The sequence below is a fragment of the Cnephaeus nilssonii genome, assembly GCF_951640355.1.
Source record: "Cnephaeus nilssonii genome assembly, chromosome: X".
NCBI lineage: Eukaryota > Metazoa > Chordata > Mammalia > Chiroptera > Vespertilionidae > Cnephaeus > Cnephaeus nilssonii.
The window spans coordinates 88085154-88099343 of record NC_137071.1 but is presented as its reverse complement, the minus strand read 5'-3'; the positions used below and the strand labels follow the sequence as shown (position 1 = coordinate 88099343).

General features: G+C 44.0%; 1 protein-coding gene across 1 annotated transcript; it reads right to left on the bottom strand.

Moving 5' to 3' along the window:
- Window positions 1–9471: 9471 nt before the first annotated feature.
- Window positions 9472–12274, bottom strand: SLC25A5 (solute carrier family 25 member 5). The gene is made up of 4 exons (XM_079765181.1): window positions 12068–12274; window positions 10597–11083; window positions 10225–10365; window positions 9472–9893 (listed from the first exon to the last, which is right to left on the bottom strand). Exons 1-4 carry the CDS (start codon window positions 12176–12178, stop codon window positions 9736–9738), a joined length of 897 nt encoding a protein of 298 aa, XP_079621307.1. The 5' UTR covers window positions 12179–12274; the 3' UTR covers window positions 9472–9735.
- Window positions 12275–14190: the final 1916 nt, after the last annotated feature.

Below are 14190 nucleotides of genomic sequence, written 5' to 3'. Positions count from 1 at the left end.
AATGATTCTCTCTCATCATTGCTATTTCTATCTCTCTTCTCTCTTCCTCTCTGAAATTAATAAAAATGTATTTTTAAAAAACAAACAAAAAATGATTTCTTGAATACCTATCACGTGCCACTGTTCTAGGCACTGAGGCTACAACTATGAGTTAAACTGACAAAATCCCTTTCCTTGTGGATTTTGACATAGACTACATTAGCAGTTCAAAGAAGAAGGCAGAATGTGCTGGTTGCTGGAATCTGGGAAGGCATGCAGAGGAGGTGTATTCTTGGCTGGGTCTTGAAGGACCATGGCTTGGCAGCGATGCAGGGAAGGGCAGGCCTGGGAAAAGTAATAGTACAACAAAGCTAGTGTAAAAAATAATAACAGGAATCACTTTAAAATGGAGCCAGAGCTGCCATGCCAGAGAAACTGCCTGGCATGTCTTATGCCTCAAGCCTTGGATGTTCAAAGAGGGCAAAATAGCCTTTGGACTGGGCCTAGAGCAACATTGTGCCCCAAAGAACTATTTTCAAAAATAACAAGAACGCAGATATTATGACCACAAGAGTGATGACTACCATACTGAAAATTAAAATCATTGCTTAGAATTAGCATCATTATGTTATGTTATCTTCGCCAATAGAAATGCCTTCATTCTATTGATGCAATTGTTCCTCTTCCCTTTCTCATAAATACCCACTGCCTTTGTCTCATAATTGGAACACTGTTTGGGCTTCTGCCTGAATCAGTGCATCATGAATAGCTACCTTTTTAAAAAATCTCAAATAAATGTGTGTTGCCTCTCACTTTGAAAGGCCTTTTATTTTTAGATTAACACTAGAAAATATGCAAATGAATGGCCTGGCTAGGGAATAGCAAGTGGCTTGGCTTGGGACTACAGAGCATGTGTAGAAGTAGCAAAACAAGACATGCATGTACGGTCTCCCCATATAAGGTGCAGTCAAATAAAATAGACAAAAGCCCAGGTCTCAGCATTTTTCTGAGACGCTCTCATACGTGATGGGGTGCCAGATACCACCTAGTCACGTGGTTGTGTTTGTCAAGTAGGGCAGTATCCAATGGCCCAGTAACCTCAGGACATAACTGAGGAGGCTCAGCCTTCTTTGCTAGGAGCCTTCATTTAAAAGGAAGGTCTATCCTGAAAAAGCAAAGAAACTTAAATCAAATCAAATTTAATTCAAGGGACTTTTTTATAACAATAATTCTTAAATTGGCTGAAAATAGAAAATAATCCATACTCTAAAAATGGATTCTGCAGATAGTGCTTTGATTATTATAATTTCTATTTAATACCTGTCACGTGGATTTTGTCTGTGGGTATTGAAACTAGTCAGCTTTCATATTTTAATATATTTCATGACACAAAATAAATAGTTGGACAGGATCACCTTGAAGTTCTCTTTGAAACCTTCTGTCAGGTGAAGAGCTCAGAGTCTCAGTTTTATCAGTTGCAAAATTGAGTTAATAATAATATGTACCTCTGGCAGTTTTTGAGAGGATCGGGAGAGTTAATCCATGTTAACTGCTTAGCACAATATCCAGCGTATAAGAGGCCACAATAATTAGCTATGATCCTGATTCTGTAGTTTTAGAGAAATCACTGCTACTTGGTTGTATTGATTGTTTTTGAGAAGCAGGCTTAACCTAATCCAATCTGTCTAGCTCTAGAAATCCTGAAAAGTGCCATAACCCCTAGTAGAAGATTTAAGAAATTACATTGTAACTCAAGAAAAGTTGATTTCCAATTTTCCTGGTGGACAAACTGAAGCACTAACCCATGATGAGGTGTGACATGACCCAAGATAGAGAAGCATGGAGTTCCAGTGGGATTACAAATGCAGTGGCTGAACTGCCAGCTTTCTTTTTAAAATACATTTTTATTGATTTCAGAGAGGAAAGGAGAGGGAGAGAGAGATAGAAACATCAATGATGAGAGAAAATCATTGGTCAGCTGCCTCCTGCATGCTCTACACTGGTATCAAGCCTGCAACCCGGGCATGTGCCCTTACTGGGAATCAAACTATGACCTCCTGGTTCATAGGTCGATGCTCAACCACTGAGCCATGCAGCAAACTGCCAGCTTTTTATCATAATTGGCAAGCAGCATGCTTTTACCCAGAACCCCAAGCACCTTTACCCCTGGATTTCACGTCTTGGGTAAATGCACAACAAGGCTCAAGGTTTTATAATAAACTAGTGGCCTGGTGCATGAAATTTGTGCATGGGGGGGGTTTGTCCCTCAGCCCGGCCTGCACCCTCTCCAATCTGGGACCCCTGTGGGATCGGGCCTAAACTGGCAATCGGACATCCCTCTCGCAATCTGGGACCGCTGGCTCCTAACTGCTCACCTGGCTACCTGCCTGATTGCCCCTAACCACTCTGCCTGCCGGCCTGCTTGCCCCCAACTTCCCCCCTTGCTGGCCTGATCACCCCCAACTGCCCCCCTGCTGGCCTGATTACCCCCAACTGCCTCCCCTGCTGGCCTGCTCGCCCTCAAATGCTCCCCTTGCTGGCTTGCTCGCCCCCAACTGCCCTCCCCTCCTGGCCTGATCACCCCTAACCACCTCTGCCTTGGCCCTGCCACCATGGCTTTGTCCAGAAGGACGTCCAGAAGGTCTCCCAGTCTAATTAACATATTACCCTTTTACTAGTATAGATCCGTGGTCGGCAAACTGAGGCTCGCGAGCCACATGCAGCTCTTTGGCCCCTTGAGTGTGGCTCTTCCACAAAATACCACGGCCTGGGCGAGTCTATTTTGAAGAAGTGGCGTTAGAAGAAGTTTAAGTTTAAAAAATTTGGCTCTCAAAAGAAATTTCAATCGTTGTACTGTTGATATTTGGCTCTGTTGACTAATGAGTTTGCCGACCACTGGTATAGATAGTCACTTGCTGTTCCCTAGCCAGGCCATTCATTTGCACATTTTCTAGTGTTAATCTAAAAATAAAAGGCCTTTCAAAGTGAGAGGTATTTATAATAAATGGACTCCTGGGCCCCAAACTTAATTGCATAAGTGAAAGGCAATCTTTTGCTTCCCAAGATCTGGGTACATTGCCTTTTCCCAGCAGCTTCTTTCCCTAGGGACTGAAATCATAGGATTGGGTGGGCAGGCTGGGACTTTATGGATTCCTTGAAATACAAGAGCAAAGGGAACCTTGGTGATCACATAGTGGCTCCTGGGCCAGCAGGGCAGTGGAGTCTGGTGTGAGGCAGAACAGATTTATTGTTGGCCTTTGCTCTCTTTCATAATCAGTGTTGTAAAATGTGTGCTTTGAGTTAGAGTTTATGATTATCACATGTTCCTATTCATTCCATTCAAAAAAGGTTTCTTTCTTTCTTTAAAATATATTTTTATTGATTTCAGAAAGGAAGGGAGAGGGAGAGGGAGAGGGAGAGGGAGAGAGAGATATATCAATGATGAGAGAGAATCATTGATTGGCTGCCTCCTGCACCCCCCCCCCCACTAGGCATGTGCCCTTTACTAGAATTGAACCCGGAACCCTTCAGTCCAGAGGCCAATGCTCTATCCACTGAGCCAAACCAGCTAGGGAGGGTTCCTTCCTTTCTTTCCAACTTTCTCTCTGATTCAGTTTCTATACTACATGTGATATTTTCTTGAGACTGTTTTAGAAAATCTGTAGGTCAGAGATAAATCCATTACACCAGTATCTCATGAATGAAATAAAAATAATTTAAGTCTTCCAATAAAATAATAACAGTCATAATAATAGCAAAATTAGGTTAAGCAGGTGCCTAGCATTATTTTAAACATTTTACATATAGTAACACCTTTAATCTTCACATACTCCTTCCAGGTAGGTACTATTGTTATCCACGTGTGCCAGATGGGGAAACGGAGGCCCAAAGTAGTGAAAGCTGGATAGCTGTCAAGTGACAAAGTTTGGTATTTGAAAATGAGACCTCTAGCCTAAAAGATTCTCATGAGTGCAACATGAGGGGAAAGATGGGGAGCAGCAGGGAAATCAGGTGATGAGAAAGTCGCAGACTGGGTCCCACCTCTTCCCTGATGTACAGGGTGGGCTGCATATTCATTCATCTAAATGAATACATCACTATGACACCTCCTAGGGCTGGGAAGGAGCCCCTGCCGGGGGTGGCTCTGAAGCTAAAGCATCGGTAACTTCACAGTCCCTCTGCCTCTGTCTGTGAGATGTCCCTGCTCATTGCAGAGCAGGGCATTGGAAGCTCATATAGACAGAAGAGTTTTCCTTTTCACTGCCAAACACAAAGCCCTCGGAATTCGCTCTGTCAACAGCAACTTAGCACAAACTTTGCTCTGGTTATGTCTTTACTAGAGGCCCGATGCACGAAGATTCGTGCAAGAATGGGCCTTCCTTCCCCTGGCTGCTGGCACTGCCTTCGCTCAGGCTTGAGCCGCCTTTCCGCTTTTGCTCCAGCCCAGAGCCACCTTTCTATCTTCACTGTGGCCCACAGTCGCCTTTCCACCTTCCCACAATGCCTAGATGCTCCAAGCAGCTGGGGTGGTGTGGAACGCCTGCGTCGTCGTTGCCTGGCCACTCGGCGCCTGTGTAGGCAAATTAACCTGCCATCTTTGTTGGGTTAATTTGCATACTCACTCCGATTGGCTGGTGGGTGTCTCAAAGGTATGGTCAATTTGCATCTTTCTCTTTTATTATTATAGATGGTGGCAGATATCTCCATTCGGGGAGTGAAAACATTAGAGACAGTGAAACGTGTCATGTGATCAGATTCTGCACACTCTTAAATCTTGACAGTGCTAAAGTTCCTCCCTGCTTTACAAAAGTTGCCCAAGGAAAGGAAATCCCAGGTTGGCTGATCAGCTTCAAAATAAGACCTCTCTTCTACTGTCTCCTTCCTTGATAGTATTGAAAAAGGCACGAATTAATAGGCTCCTCTAATTGAACTCAGTTTTGTCTCTGAAGAGAGTCCAGTGAAAACAACTGCCCAACCTGTTTCTTGAACATTGTTTATATATGTTGCTAGGATACCAAAGGCTCTTTTAAGAAGAGCACCATGCATCTGAACTTGTTCACCTGCACATAAAGCAAATAATGGTTCTCTGTACACAAAAGATGGGAAGGCTCCTCCAAACATTTTGAGTGGAACATAAGGCATTTTTTTTGTGTGTGTCCAGAAATTGTAATGCTCAATATTTGTTGTGCAAATAAATCTCCACCTGCATGCCAAAGTGCACATCACACTTAATAAGATGAATCTTTGACAAGAAAGATGTTAATTATTTTGCGGTAAATCAGATCACCTTTGACCCAAACTCCGAGCTGTAATTTTGTTGCTCAGCTTCTTGGTCCCAAAATTAATGTAAATCTTTACATTTGTAATTTTACTTGCAATGCTAACCCACCCACACAGTCTGCAAATGACTGCTCTGAGTCAGAGACTATTCACTTATGACTCTGTTAGATATTTAAAAATGTTCTCTGGAAGGATTAAATCACCTAATCCTAGCCCTTTCACAGATTCTGTTTTATGTAAAAATGATGGAGCCAGAGAACGTTAAGACTGGAAAGGACTTTAGAGGAGAAACTAAGGCTCTGATGTTAGAAGTGACAGGCCCCACTCAGTGACCAAAGCTACAACCAAAAAGGGGAGGAAAGTACTGGTTTAGGGTTTCAATAAAGGTTCACACTTAGAAATCCTTGCTCAGAGTCCGGAAGCTACCCTTTCCCCACCCTCCTGCCTCCTACAGCATCGGTGAGCTCTGGTACCCCACGGCTGACACTGGTTGAAAAGAATTATGCCATTTTGAATTCAAGCAGTGAGAATATGATTCAGATACAAACAAATCAGCTACAATTACAAGAATATGCATTCATTTTCTGACAGATATATGAGAAACTGTTCATAATGGTTACTTTTAAGGAGGGGGACTAGGGTTGAGAAAGGCAGGACAGGGAGATAGTTGCTTTTCATTTTATATCTTTTCTTCACTATTTGACTGATTGCCATGTACAGATATTAACTGTGTTAAAAACCTAAAAAACAAAATAGAAACACTATGCTCACAAACTTCGCAGGAGAAATGCAATTTACCCCAGTAACATTGATGCTTGAAAAATCTATCATCCCATACAGCAGTACTTTTAACATTTTTCTACCAAAGTATCCATAATAACAGTGGAGGCTGAATGGGTCCTCCCAGGGGTCTGGGGGCAGTGCCAGAAATGGTCCTCTGTACACAAGAACTCTCTTTGCAGCTTCTGGTTTAAAAACGCATTCAAATGGTACAATAGACTCTCTAACATATCCACGTCTTTTAATATGAAAATAATGGCTTAAATGACTTACCATCCACACGACAACTGCCCCTGTTGGGGAGACACCCCTGGTTTCCTTCTCCAGTGGTCCGGAGCACCGGCAGCACGCTGCCTCCAGTGACTGGAGGGGCCTCTGGAATGGGAAGCTCGGCTGTGCACAAGCTGACCTGTATTCCGGCTCTCTCACCTGGAATCAGGCTTCATGCATCCTGTTATGCATTGAATAGTAACAAAACAACAGCATAAATTAGGGTGTTGCTAAGATTGTGTACCATCAATGTTCACATGAGCATAATGGACGTAATGAATTCTATAGCACTATCCTGCACAGCTTGGAGAGATTAAAACCATTTTGTCTTTAAATTAAATTTCAAAAATCATTGAACAACAAGAATAGAAAGAACAGAAAAAACAACAACCACCACCTCATTTATATCAGCCAACCAATTGTAGGAGGCACCACTTCTTGCTTTCTGATCATTTATGCCTAGTCCTAGGTTTATTTTAATAACTGCAGCTCAGTGAGTCTGCATATATTGTAATAACCATAAAGGGGGCTTGGGTTCTCTTGTATTGTGATTTTCAGCCCTAACTGGAGAGCCTCTTAGCTCCTTTCAGGGTCAAAATCTACAACTGAAAAAGACCTAACCTGAAGTTTATTTTATAGAAATTCTACACAATATAGTATGTCAAGGCTGTTGCAGGAAAAGTGGGCTTGAATTCATTCTTAAGTAGCACTCTGCTGGGGCAAATCTTCATTCAACAAAATGGATGCCTAATTATGAAAAACACCCATTGGTGTGCTTACTAGATGCCAGGTGCCATACTTACTGCTCTACATGCTTTATGTTCCTTAACCCTCATTCAAAACACCCATAGGAAATATGGCTGGCACTATTATATCCCAATTTTACAGATGAGGAAACTGAGATTCGGGAGCAAGGTAAGCAGCATAGCCAGCATTCAAATCCGAGTACTTCTTCTTTTTTTTAAAATCCTCACCGGAGGATATTCCTCCATTGATTTTTAGAGAGAGAGGGAGGGGGAAAAGACTGAAAGAGAGAAACACATTGACCAGCCGCCTCACGCATACCCGGACCAGGGCAGGGATTGAACCTGTAACCCAGGCACATGCCCTTGACTGGAATGGAACCTAGGGCCCTTCAGTCTATGGGCCTATGCTCTATCCACTGAGCCAAACCAGCTAGGGCACAGATACTTCTTTTGTAAAAAATCTATTGATTTTTAGAGAGAGAGAGGAAGGGAGAGAAAGAAACATCGATCTGTTGTTCCACTTATTTATGCATTCATTGGTTGCTTCTTGTATGTGCCCTGACCAGAGTTCAAACCTGCACTACAACTTTGGCGTATCGGGACAATGCTCTAACCAATTGAACCACCCAGCCAGGGCCTCAAATCCAGGTACTTCTGATTCTGGAATCCCTGAAATCTTAACTGCCTCTTAATAATTATCATAGTTACTATTTATAAAGTACTTATTATGTTCTAAGGCAGATGCTTTACATAAATTATATAATTCTTGCAACAGCCCTCCAAGGCAGCCAATATTATCCTCAATTTATAAATGACGAAAACTAAGGCTTTGAGAAATTAGGTAACTTGCCCAACAGCACAATACGAGAACAAGTTTTGGGTTTTTAAAACAACTTTAAGATCTTTTTCTTTTTAATCCTCCTCACCCAAGGATATACTAGAATATATATATATATATATATATATATATATATATATATATATATATATATATATAAAATTTCAGAGAGGAAGGGGGAGAAACATCAACAATGAGAGAGAATCATTGATTGGCTGCCTCCTGCACATCCCACACAGGGGATGGAGCCCAAAACATAGGCATGTGCCTTGACCAAGAATCGAACCATGACCTCCCAGTTCATAGGTTGATGCTCAATAACTGAGCCATGCTGGTTGAGCCATGCTGGCCAGCCTAAACGTTGTATATATTTAAAGGGCACAACTTTGTTTTGATATATAGTGTGAGTTCTTAACTACGCTACTCTTTACAAGTGATTGAAATATCTAGGGTCCTTTGGGCATTAATGCATGCCATGCAGACCCTGTGATCAGCACTGAAACTTGCCAGCATTTGTGATGCTCCTCAGGAATATGCACATAAATCACCTATCATTTTCCACTATTAATGCTGTGCCTTGACAACCATGGTGCCTTATTCATAAATCTTGTTACTGGCTTTCTGAGGCTCAAGAGCTACAGAAATTGCAAACATTCTCATGTGGATCCTAAATAAGGGCTTATCCATAAGAAACATAAATGTCCTTCATTAACTGGGGTTAATAGCACGTTAAAACAAAATGCAGATACATTTCCTCTCTGTAAAATGAATTTTGAGGTCGTGGCAGTTGTCCAGATCACCCTGTAATCTTGAACAGCACTACAATCTCAGCACCGCTTAACTATGCCAGTTCTAATCCTTTGCTTTGAGTGGGATTAAAATGGCTTGATCCAGGTGAAGATGGATGAGGGAAGGCAACTGGACGAAAATTGCTATTACCGTATATTATACAATTCTTTTTGAGTGTGAGGAAATTCAGAAAAAGCAACCTTAAGGAGTGAACATTTCAGCTTATATTTCTTGATTAATAACCATAGGACTAGGTAAGGTGGATACATTTTACTTTTTGGAGAAAGCTCATTCAGCTATGACCTTCCACAGGCCACAGACCAATGGTTTTTGGATACAGTGGGCCTGAATTTCATTTTGCTAATGTACTGGTAATGTTGACAGGTCACACAGCCAAGCTACTACTCTTTGATAAGTGATGGCTGAAGGTTGGTTTTAAAAGAAAGCTGTTCATGTCTCAGGAGACACAGCAGTATTTATTAAACATGCAGCATTTGCCGAAACCGGTTTGGCTCAGTGGATAGTGTCGGCCTACGGACTGAAAGGTCCCAGGTTTGATTCCTGTCAAGGGCATGTACATTGGTTACGGGCACATCCCCGGTAGGGGGTGTGCAGGAGGCAGCTGGTCGATGTTTCTCTCTCATCGATGTTTCTAGCTCTCTATCCCTCTCCCTTCCTCTCTGTAAAAAATCAATAAAATATATTAAAAAAAACAAACATGCAGCATTTACTCAAGTGTAGCACTCACTAAACAAGACATTTTTATAGGCAAATAAACCACAAACAAAATTCTACTTCAGATATTTTTTATTTCTTCAAATTTGTTATCAGGAGTGACTGAAATAAAAAATATAATTGAGTCCCATCATCATCATGGAAATGGCTTTAAGAGAAAACTGGTCAGATGAATATTATTGCTTCCCATTTTCAACCAGTAAATAGTTGCCACTGATAAAACAGACAACCAAAAGTCTGTCAAGAATGCTCAAGATATGTTACATAATACAACATGCCTGTTCACGGGGTCTGGGGGAGGGAAGACTAGGAAATAATTTATGTGAACTTCTTGATTTCATCATACAAGACAAGCACAAAAGCACCACCCATGCCTCTGAGAACATTGGACCATGCACCCTTGAAAAAAGCTTTGCCTCCTTCATCACGAGCAATCTTCCTCCAGCAGTCGAGTGTGCCTGTGTACATGATATCAGCTGCAAAGAAGAAAGACAGAGTTAGTGACAAAAGGCTGATGAAAAGTCCTAGGATTTACTGAACCAAACCAGAGCCCCATTTCTAAGAGCTAACAGTTTTTTAAATCCCAACATTAACAGGTTAATGAAATATTAACTAACTGAAATGCTGAAATATTAATGCTATGACTAGAGAACAGTAATATGTAGACTACCCAGCAGACTTCATCTCTAATACCATTTAAGCACGCTCATTCATAGGCATCCAAAGGGCCTGGCTCAAAAGCAACTATGTAGTAGATACTATCAACCCCATGCCCATGTCTTCATCTTCTGCTCAAGGGGAACTTACTTCCTTTGCGCCCTGATTGCATCATCATGCGGCGACGAACAGTGTCAAATGGATAGGAAGTCAACCCAGCCACAGCTGTGACGGACTGTGCGATCATCCAGCTGATGAAGATGTGAGTATTCTTGGGATCTGGAAGCATTCCTGAGAATAGGAAAGAGGCACCTTTACTAGAAAACAGTTTTATAGACTTGCTTTCCACATCCCCCTAACATCTCATCTGGTCACAAGGGTTGTACTGGATGACCTTAGCTGCCTTCAGCAATTACAAAAATAAAATAAATTAAAAAAAATCTCTGGCTCCTGGAAAATTAGCATGGTAACCTTCCACACTGTCTCATAAGAACACAACTTCAAAGCATATAGAAAACTTACCCTTTGCAGTATCATAGACACCGAAGTAGGCAGCTCGGTAGATGATAATACCCTGTACCGACACATTAAAGCCTTGGTATAGGCCTCTAAGCCCATCAGATTTGTAGATCTTAACCAGGCAGTCACCGAGGCCTTTGAATTCCCTTTCAGCTCCGGCTTTGCCCACATCAGCTGCTAGACGGGTACGGGCAAAATCAAGAGGATACACAAAACACAAGGAGGTAGCCCCAGCAGCACCACCTGATGCCAGATTCCCTGCAAAGTATCGCCAAAACTGGGCTCTCTTGTCCACACCACCCAGGAAGATTTGCTTGTATTTATCTTTGAAGGCAAAGTTGAGAGCCTGGGTGGGGAAGTATCTGATGACATTGGCCAGGTTACCACGCCAGAAGGACAGGGCTCCTTGCTCCTTGGGGATACGGACCACACAGTCTATAATGCCCTTGTATTGCTTATCTGCAGTGATTTGCTTGCTGGCATGCTGCACCTGAGAGACAAAAAGGAGACCAACAGGGAGAGTTATAACCATGAAGGGAAAAGGGAAGAGAATATCTCATCTCAATCAAAGCGATTTAAGATTAGCTCCCTGCCCCCCATCTAGTCTTCTGTATCACAGCTGTCACAGGTGGAAGAGGTGATCTGCATCATTCGAGACATTAAGCCTCCACCCCTTTGGGTGGGGAGCAGGCACGCTCACGCGGACCGGTGCCCTTTAGACCTAGGAGAAAGGTCGGGCCCAAGTTCAGAGGCATTAAGGTGAGTCCCAGGTAGGGTGCGGTCACCTTAGTGACCAGGGACTACGCCTCAGTTCTCCAGAGCTGCTTCCCTCCCTTCTCTGTTCAGACCCTACTTGTCTCCTAGAGGTGACCCGCGGGCCACCAGGCCACTTCGCCCGTCCGAGTGCGCCATCTAGAGCCGGAACGTGCGAGCGCGCGGCGCCGGCGGCTGCGCGGAGGAGGACGCAGCAGGCACACGCGCTTCCCGGCACAGGCTTCCGGCCAGGTGGGAGCGCGGCCGCTCTACCGGCCGCGTGGCTTCCTCAAGGCTGTGATCTCCTTGCCGCGACCTTGAGGTCTCCTGTAAGGCCAGGTGTTCGCCGGCTTTCAGGCTTTGCCCTTGACCCGAAGGCCCGGGGAGGCAGCTAAGCACTGCCGCTCCCCCCTCCGCCCCCCCCCCCCCCCAACGCCGGCCCGAGTTCGCGGCCTCTGGGAAGCCGAGGCCCGGGCCTTCGTCACCTCCCTCCACCCCCAACCCTTTCCTAGATCTGGAACTTAGGGTCACTAAAAAAAGCGCCTCCCTCAAACCTGCCTTTTGGTCCGCCTCTGCTGCCACCTTGGCTCCCACGCTGCCACTTCCCGGGACTTATCTAAAGAGTTCCTTCCCCTCCATTCCTTGGGCCCCACTTTCGGCGCGACCCTCTTCCCGTCCCCTCCCCCACTTCCTGTTCGGGCTCTCTGATCCCAGGAGGTACCTGCAGCAGCAGCTTGACCCGCTCGATGGGTGCTACCGCTGTCTTGGAGATGGCTGCGGCCACTCCACCTGCCAGGAAGTCCTTGGCAAAGGACACGGCGGCATCTGTCATGTTGAAAAGAAGAAGCGGGCGAAGACAGGCCTGGGACCGTAACCGGCTGAACTCCGGGGCTCTAGGGCGGAGCGAAGCAAATGGCTGAAATATATACGCGGAGCCGGCGCCCTGGAGGCCGGCGTCGGAGGCGTGGCTGGTAGGCTGGCGGCGCGCTAGGCCTGGGGACTGCTGAGTGGCTTGACGCGGCGGGGGAGGAGCCACGAAATCGGGCCGGGCCGCCCTCCACGCTCCCGGCTGGTCCACTGGAGCTGACCTAGCTTGAGGGAGGGGTGGTCCTAGGGAATACCCGGGATTCGGACCCTGGACCCTGGGAGGGGCCTGGGAGCTGGAAGGGACGCTGACGTTATCAGGTTCTTGGACCAAAACCTCTGGAGCAGGGCCCGGACAAGGATGAGGCTCAGGATTTAAGGGAACCGCCAAACAAAACACAACAAAACAAAAAGCACACAACTCGGTAATCAAGATAAAATTTAATGCAACATTTAAAATTTTCCATACCAGCAAACTGCGGCCCGCTGACCGGTAGCCTGTTTTAGTAAATAAAGTTTAATTGGAACCCCCAGGCCTGAGATTAGGTTGAAACAAGTGAGGCAGGGTCATACAAGTGTGGGGGCGTGGGTATCCTGTCTTTATTTAAAATTTTGATAATTTGTTCATTATGACTTTTTTTCCATTACTTTTGAGTTCTTAAGATAGTGCATTATAAATCATTTATTTTGCTTACTAAGTTATTTGGAATCCCCTTAAATTTTGTGCCAATGCAAGTACCTCTTCACTCTAGACCTGGTACTGCCCTGAAGTTATGTCTCTGAATCCAGAGGAAATTGGGGGAACAGCATAGCGGGGACACTGCCAACATGTTCCAGACCCGGATTTGCAAATACAGCCTAACAAAGATCTTTCTGGGAACTTGCAGAGGAGAGTCCAAAGGACTCGGCTAGGGGTGGGGAAATTGTAGCCAGAAGCCAAATATAAAGGTTGTACAGGGAAGGTTAAAAGGCTGTATGAACTAGGTTGGCATTTGGCTTCCCCAACTCCAGGTAAAGAGCTCTGGGATTGAATTGACTCCTGAACTTCAAAAAAGAGGAATCAATAGAATTAGATAGACAGCCATTGTTCAATGGACAAGTGCTTACTGAGCCCTTCAATCCTTGCACTGGGTAAGCATTTGCCGCACAAATTCTTGTTAGTTTGCATGTACTCTCAGGTTCAGAACAGGAACCAAGAGTGTAATCACAAGTCCTATGTCTAAGTAATCACAAGAATGTTTATAAAAATAAGGATAATGCCTGAGAACCGCAATTGCAGCTAAACCCTAGGTGCCCAGCATACTGAAGACAAAGGGGCATATCCCTCACTTTCCTTTCCTCCCTTCTCCCACCTTCTCCAGATCTGCCCATCAAAAGACCCTATTCGAGGATTCCTCCAAGATTGTCAGATCCTTTAAGTATACTTTGCAATTTGCTAGCCCTCCCAAGAACCCCAGCAATACATCACGTGTTCAAAGAAGAGCAAGTTTGAATTCAGCTTTGTTGATCTTGGGGGGGTATCTTTGACCTGTGTTCATGAGAGGTTACTAGTTTTCTAAATAGCTGATTGTAATTAGTAATGCATATGGATACAAAAATAACCTTGTTGTACAGTTTCAGAGAATGACAGGATATATTCCTATATTTCTACTTCTACTAGGGAGAGAATTAACAGGTAAAGCAAATCTCTACAGAGCATTTTATTTAGAGGGAGGTGGTTTTCAGAACCCATTTCAAAATAAAATTTAAAACCTTTCTAGTTTGACCCCTTGACATTTTGATTAATGCTTTTTATTCAAATGTTAATTACTCTTTGAAATGCAGGGCTATCACTTATCTACCCTTTTTCTATCTCTCCAGGCCATATCTGCTACTCCCTTGGAGCATGTATTCTATTCCAGATTCCTTTTACAGTTTCAAGCACTTCTGCATTTATGCTCTGTCCCATTTCTTTCTCTCCACACAAAAAAGATGATCAAA

Bases quoted from the DNA above. Each gene is read 5' to 3' on its own strand.
- SLC25A5 (XM_079765181.1), bottom strand. From the start codon at position 12,178: ATGACAGATGCCGCCGTGTCCTTTGCCAAGGACTTCCTGGCAGGTGGA. The intron at 11,084-12,067 runs GTACCTCCTGGG...TTTGTCTCTCAG, and splicing joins GGGTCAAGCTGCTGCTGCAG to GTGCAGCATGCCAGCAAGCA. The intron at 10,366-10,596 runs GTAAGTTTTCTA...TCCTATTCTCAG, and splicing joins TGTCTATGATACTGCAAAGG to GAATGCTTCCAGATCCCAAG.